The sequence below is a fragment of the Pundamilia nyererei genome, unplaced genomic scaffold, assembly GCF_000239375.1.
Source record: "Pundamilia nyererei isolate P.nyererei 1_Seehausen unplaced genomic scaffold, PunNye1.0 scaffold00096, whole genome shotgun sequence".
NCBI classification, from domain to species: Eukaryota; Metazoa; Chordata; class Actinopteri; order Cichliformes; family Cichlidae; genus Pundamilia; species Pundamilia nyererei.
In genome coordinates, this window is record NW_005187497.1 from 300475 (window position 1) to 308331 (window position 7857).

Here is a 7857-nt window from a genome sequence, read left to right on the forward strand (position 1 = left end):
GCCTCTGCCTTTCTAAATGGAGGGACAGTAACTGCGTGTGCATATGTAAGCATGTAAAACCTGAGGATAGTAAGATTAACAGTAACAGTATATATGCATTCGTCTCTATCTGCCATTCTGCATTTCATGTCATGTAAACGTGGCGCGCAGCGTGACGTGAAAAAAGGCACATACCTTTGACGTTGCGTGAGGAACTCTGTATTCCTCGTCCACACGTAAACTGAAAAAAAATGAGTTTTAAAAAATCACCGTTTTCGGTGATGGGAAACACCGTTTACGTGTGGACGAAACAGCTGCGTTTTCAAAAATACCCGTGTAGGTGTTGACGTAGCCTAAAAGAGTTAGTAGTTTATTTTATTACTACCTGTCATTTATTGCAGATTACTTGTATTTGCTTAATTGTTTACTAAGTGTTTGAGGTGTGAAAGAAACCGCAATGGAGCAAAATATGGGTGTGTGTGGATGGAGGATGTGTGCGGGGGGGGACATTTTTCCTGTAAAACAAAGGGGGGCTGAGCAAAAAAAGATTGGGAACCACTGGTCTAGGGGAATATGATTGAGGAACAAATATGAAGACATTTTAAATTCAGCTTTGTTTATGGTATTATTTTTTTTCCGCTTCTATGTGTAGTGCTGGATACCAGTTAGATGCAGAATGCAATCTCCCCTGCTTTCACTGCAACCCTCAAATCACTTCATCTGTAAAAGATTGAAAAAGTGAGGAACACCAGGCTTCCTCCTTTTTCAAGTTTGCTCCTAATGGTATAGTAATAACTTCCCCAGCTTCCTCAAGTTATTACATTCTTCATTTTCTTTGCTGTGACAAAAGAACCCAATGAGATGAAAAAAATGTAAGCTCTTCATTCATTTTCAGCAATGTATTCATCAACTCATCGACAAGCAAGAAAGCGATGACTATATTTTTCTCCTGGAAGAAAAACGAGAGTAGTGCACAGCTGCCTTTGATCTGCGACCAACAGTTTTTCTTGTTATGGTCAATGAAAATAAACGATATATTCTGTCACTGTGTTCAAATGTAAAAAAGTAGAAGAAAGTGTGTGTCAAAACAGTGAAGTCTAGAAAGAAACGATTGAAAATAGTATTACTCTCAAAGAGAAAGTCTTTAAAGCATATGAGATCTATGGCAAATTGTAAAATCTGTACAAATAAACCAAATCTTAAAAAGATGCCATAAAAGTTCTGCTCATATTACTGCTGTTTCTAGGTTAAACCTCGAGTTATACTCATATTAAAAGACATAAAAGCCATTCAGTCATATACCAAAGAAATAGTAATGATGACATTGGTTTGAGGTTGTCTGTCACCCCTTATAACCCCTGCTGGGAGTCAGCAAATGCTAGAAAGCCAATTTAACTTGTACAATCATTGGCAGGCACTGGGTGTAAACAAAGCTAGCCAATCATTTTGCTTTTTTGTTTTAAAAATTCAGCTGTAAATTGCTCAAACACATGTACATTTTGTTAATTTTAGTTGAAATGTCAGGCAAATTACATCTTTAATCTTTAAACAGTACAATCCAGTTTAAGGACACAACTTTTTTTTTCTTTGTTTTTTGGTAACTCGTTTGTAATCTGACTTCACCATTAGCTGATACTTTTCTAAAACTGAATTTTTGCTTCATTAGAATGCACACAGTTGCTTTCACAAGTAACTTTGAAATATTCAAACATTAGGTCTTCTAATGTCACACTTTAGGATAAACAAGTCAAAATAAATCAGTAAAATAACTCATTTTGTTTCCAATTGAAACTATAGTGTTCTAATAAACTGACAGAAAAGTTGGCAAATTAGAATATTTGATGATAAATAATATTACACTAGTATTAGGTTGTACAGAGTGTTAAACTCAGAGTTTGAAATGGCTAGCAATGTACCTGCTTCTACAGCCTTCACAGTGATATTGTGCCAGCCTGCAGTCTCTCTGTCCAAAATCTTTCCCAGCGTGATGGCACCAGAGTCAGGATCAATATGAAAGATCATCTCCTGGTCTGTAGTCCGATCGATGGAGAACCTATTACAACAAACAATAAAATTAGGATGTAAATGTTAAAGTCAATACAAAAATGGATGAATAATTACAATGAATGATTTATTTATTCATTTCATTTTTTTAAGTAACTTAATTATGTTGTGTCTTTAAGATTGTCTTAAAGGCTAAAAAAAGACACCTGTAGATAACATTTTGCAGTAGTTATACATGGTTATGAGAAGCGCTGAAACATTTTTTGAAAGCATTTACAGGAGACTTGCCACAAGCTCTGTGACCCTAATAGAGCTATGCCCCTTCACTATATTTCCTTATATACTGACTCGTTCTTTTCTTATGCAGAGAAAAAAAAATGCATTAAATTTTCATTGTGCACTCTAGAAAAAAACACAAATTCATCTTTCCTTCTTTGGGGTATGCGCTGCTCTCAAAAGACTGGTGAGTCAACAAAAATCTGCTGAAATATTTTGTTATTCTTAATTCTTTTCTGCACACACACACCATTCTTAATCAAGTCTACATAAACCACCTCATGATAGCCTATTTGTCAAGGAAACCAGCCAGCAATACCTAGTAACATGGTTACATGTTACAGAAAGCATAGAAATTCATAGCAGGTTTTGATTTTACATGTTTTCAAAAACAAACAAACAAACAAACAATGATAAATATTAGCATGTTCTGTTTATATTTCACTCATGCCATGTAATGTCATTAAAAAAACTAATTGTGATCATTCAGTCCTAGAGCATTAACATATTTTTACTGTTTAAAAAGCTAAGTTTTTAAAATACTGTGCTAACATGATATACTATTGCACAAATAAACATAATACCTACAATATAGGTTCTGTATATATAGGTGTCATCATGTGCATAGCTCTGTTAAATCTTAGTGTAACATCCCATTTAGGGCACATATTTGGCTGTATTAGATTTACAACGGAGAGTCTCCCAGTGCAGTCTCTCCCACCATGACAATCAAACCTCCTTTGTTTGGAACACAATGCAACTGCAATTTACAACAATCCAATCACTCCTGCTTCCCACACAGTTTTGAATAGTATTGGCCGTTATTACTTAATGTTGTAATTTGTCACTGTGTCACAAAATTTAGGTGCTTTTCACACTTCTAAGTAGTTTCACACAAAACCACAGTAGGGCTGTTCGATATAACGATATATATCGGATGACGATATAAAAACGTCTATCGTTTCATTTTATCATTTCATGGTGGCGCAAAATAAACTGTTTACGGCAATATTTTTTCATCGTTTTGATGGTCACTGTAGTGGCTATATTAATTTCTTAAAGTTCTCTCTTTCTCTTATATTTAATATAACCACACTATGGACGCCAAGCACCTGTTTTTATGCGTTGTGGTTAGCAACAACGACGGTAACACCATCGCGTGTCCACTTGTATTATGTTCCATGTAAACCTTTCACAATAAAGCTCAAGATCCTGTTGAGACTTTTCAAAATAAAATGAATCACATGAAAGAGCAGATTATTTACAGATGAGAAGTAAAAAAGAACCGCCAGGTGCTAAAAAATAAACCTTAGACTCATTTTTGTGATTTATATCGTTATCGGGAGGATAGAATTCTTATATCGGGATATGAGATTTTGGTCATATCGCACAGCCCTAAACTACAGTGTGAATTTTATGGATATGGTTTTTATACAGATATATGTTGTAGAATATATGTATGCAAATAGTGCAGTGAAAGCATAAAGTACTATAAATTCCTTTTAAATTATACATAAGCACATGAACATATCTGCTGTCCACTGCCAGCTGCCACTTGTTTTCACCAAGTCAACATAAATGTCTGTTCTACAAAAGCTTTCTTGCCAATCAGTTCCACAGAGCGTGCATTTGATCATTTCCTCTGTATAATTATACAGTTGATAGATAACTATCAATATATAGTTGATAGAGGATATGCTATCAAAGATCATGAGCTTGGTAACTCTATTCAGTAGGTAATTCCTCGCTAACATCTCCATCTCCCTTTGTCTCAATAACTTACTCGCTTAGTGAAGACACATGCATAAACACAAAGCCTACTTTTATGTTCATAGACACACATATAATTCTGACTGCCGGCTGCCAAGACATTGGTGAATGACAGCGCTGCCATTGTGTTTTACTTTATTACACCTAGAACTCTGAGCCTCATGCATTTTTAATCAAGGTAATTTGCACAGGCCCTGTGTGTGTCGCCGTATACTCTGCCAGTGAGACTATCTTAGACCTTATCTACATTCCCTTCTCACATTGCAATTGCTCCTCCGAGGATATATAAACCAAAGACCTTCAAACACAAGATTACTAGATTATATTGTTTTATCACACATGTTGATCTGAGAGAAAAATGTTCTGTACACTGTCATCAATTGTTAACGTAACAATGCTGTTTGGATTTTCATCTTCAAGAGAAATTGTTAAGGAAATTGTCTTTAAGCCCACCAGCTACATGTGTATCACCTAGTGAACTACAGTTCTTTAAAAGTCATTTTTTCTTTGAAGAAATTTTTCAACTTCAAAAGTGTCTTCAGTGGTAAAAACGGTTGATGCAGAATGCCGTGATTAAGTGTGTTTTAGGTCTACAATAATATAGCACTACCTTTATTGATCTTGCCATACCTGACAGGTTTATTCTTCACATCTGGATCCCTTGCAGTAACAATTCCAACTAGGGCTCCTACTTTGGCGTCCTCCTGGACTTCCATGATAGTGCCATCGGCTGGGTAAAAGATGGGTGGCTCATCTGTGTCCGACACGCTCACCAGGACAATGGTCTGGTCACGGAAAGAGCCCAGGTCCACAAAACGAGGGTCCACATGCTTATTAACCGCCTCCACAACAACATTGTGTGTCCGTTTGTTCTCAAAGTCCAGCGGCTAGCATAAAAAGCAGAAATACAAAGAAAGATTACAAAAGTACAGGTTTGTACAGACTGTTGATGTGCACAGATCCAGTGCTGTTTGAGAATATATCTTTGAAAAGGCTTAGTGAATTCCAGAGCAGTAATATAGCCATAGCACAGGCTAACTGTTAAGTTATATTGTCACTTCAGATTAACATATTACATTATCATGTTATTGAGATTCCAGCAAACCAAAGTATTGTTGCTAGCTGGATGTCTTCTTGTTGAGTTTACCATTATGCACATGTTACAAAAGGATTCTTTCATTTATGAGAAACACTTTTATTATTTATTTCAAAGGAAAAAATAAATGTAGCAAATGTGGGAAATATACTCACTTTTTCCTTGACATAAAAGCATTTTCTTTAATTTTTTAATAGGACTGTATTTAAAAGTCTGTTTGTATGAACAATTGTATCACAAGAAATGTATTCTTAGCATTTAAATCTACCTTCTTGATGGAGACAACAGCTTCCTGTGTCTCCATATCTGTAGTGACTTTGAAGAGCTCCCCTCCATCTGTGATCAGATAGCTCATGTCTGTGTTCTCTCCCATGTCTGCATCTGTGGCAATGACGCGTCCAACTGGTGTCCCGACAGCAGCCCCCTCTGACACGGAAAACTGGTACATTTCTGGTAAATAAAGTATGTGGCCCAAGGGTAGAAAATATAGAGGCAGTTAAACCAAGATCCAGATTTTTGGTGTACAAAACAACACAAAAGAAAGAAGAGATCCGAAAGTAACACAGAAATGAGAATAACACTAGTGGAGGAAAGATAGGGAAAGATAGATGGATAGCCATAGGTAGAAAAGGGCTGAGGGAAGAAAATCGCTGAAGAGATGGATAGGAAATAGACAGAGAAAAGTGGGAAGAGGAAGTAGATGAGATATCATTAAAGATAAAGTAAAGCACTGTTAAAGAAGGGAAGAAATGGCTAACAGGAGTTAGAGTGCCAATGAAAAGTTATAAAGGAAAGGACTGAAAAAGGTAGCAGTTATTAGTGAGCATTCACATACATTAACATTATTATTCTCACATTTGCTATGAAAGCATAGCGCTATATTAACAGTTCCACTAGCCCTAGCCCTCTACCTATTAGAATTAACCCTAGTGTTACATCATATCATTTGACCAATATCATATAATCTGCAATTTAAACCATCTTTTAACTAAGAATAAAAACTTGTCACCATACTCACATTGTCAGCTGTGACTCTAAAGACTAGACCAAAATGAATGAGATCTATCACAGATTATTGTAAAATACTGCAAGAATAAAAAAACAAAAAAAAACCCAAAAAGTTATTCGCCAAAATATATGTGTCATATATCTCATATACATATCATATCTCATCCTCCTTATTTATGAAGCTGCATTCAGATTCTATTTCTTCACTATATTGTAGAGTCGAGGAACTTTAATCCTACAGGGTTTATCCCCCTGACTGGGTAAATATGATTTACTGAGATGAAAAAAAAGAGGAATAAGAAAAAGGTGTGTGGAGACATATCAAATACAATCAAACAGACTGTCAGATACTGCATCTGTAGCTTTTACAAAAGTAATACTGTTGTGGGTTACAGCATTAGTTTAACTCCAAAGAAGCAGAATGAAGAAAGAAAGAAAAAAAAGACAAGAAGGGAATGCACTACTTTACTCAGACATGCAATCATACGTCAGTTAGGACTGTTACAATATACCAATTATTTGCACATTGGTACATTTATTTTAAAGACCAATGTATGCTGTATAGACATTTTGGTTTGCTCTAAAGAAGACTATTACTCAACTGAATTAAGTGTGTTTTTGTGTTTAAGAGAGAGAAAATATTTTTAGCCACATTAAACTTTACTTTTTAAATATATTTTGTTGAGTAAATTGAGCATCAAAGACATTCAGCTGAAAAAGAACCCGTCCATAACATTACAATGTACAGTCTATCAATATATAGAGCTATTTTTAATGTATGGCAGGATGCAGGCCGTCTATTCTACTGCATATTTTTAGTGGCTTTTAGGTTGTATACAATTTTCTTGTATGTTGTTGTAATTTGTGCCTTGGCTTTCATTTTCTTCACCCACATTGCCAGTCATTAGCTTCTCTCTATCTCTGTCTCATTATCTTTTTTTTTTCTAAAGTGGGAGAATGCACAGGATACACTCACTCTGTGGAAAGCGTGGTGGGTTGTCATTAACGTCCGTGATCACTATGGTCACTGTGGTGGAGCCAGAGAGACCACCCATTTGTCCTGCCATGTCTGTTGCCTTGACGACCAACTCGTAACGATCCTGTGTCTCACGATCCAAATCTGCCACTGCTGTCATGATGATTCCTAATGATTGAGAGATAGAAGTGAGTTTAAGGGAGAGTGGCAGAAAGAGGAAGAGTAGTTAGCAAGTGACACCACTAGAAGCGTTGCATTAGTGGTTAGCTCTTGTGCATTAAACCAATTATATTTCTTCTCAGTCTGAGGATCAACTTGTGATAAGTACTGCATTATGGAGGCAAAAGTACAATGCGTTCCATTTCTCTTCTACCAACAGAATGGATGGGAGAGACCATGTTGTACTGGTGACTCTTCACATACACCATTTTACGGCTTAGCTGTATTAAGATGAATAATATATGGAGGGACAATGAAGGCATGACACAGCTTTCCTGAACTGCACAGTTTCCAGTGCTTGGAAAACCATGTTTTGTAGCAGTAACAGCAGAAGTATTACATAAGTTAAAATCGCAAATTCTGGCTTACACCAGAAGAAAAACAACAAAGAAGTGACAAATATTTGTTTATAATTCATAACAAAAAAATCCTAACCAGTGTTTATTAAATGGCTATTTTAGACAACAGTTAATAGTGACTGTGTGAATTTAATAGCACGGTGTGAAAGACTCTGTTGAATATATATATA

At 35.9% G+C, this 7857-nt stretch overlaps 1 protein-coding gene across 1 annotated transcript in view; it reads right to left on the reverse strand.

Annotated features, from left to right (window-relative positions):
- cdh22 (cadherin 22) overlaps window positions 1–7857 on the reverse strand; it is a 168697-nt gene that overhangs the window by 32209 nt on the left and 128631 nt on the right. The window contains exons 6-9 of the mRNA XM_005739998.1: window positions 7110–7277; window positions 5394–5575; window positions 4660–4916; window positions 1896–2032 (exon numbers count right to left, since the gene is read on the reverse strand). Coding sequence (XP_005740055.1) covers window positions 1896–2032; window positions 4660–4916; window positions 5394–5575; window positions 7110–7277 — 744 coding nt within the window. The remainder of the gene's footprint in view (window positions 1–1895; window positions 2033–4659; window positions 4917–5393; window positions 5576–7109; window positions 7278–7857) is intronic.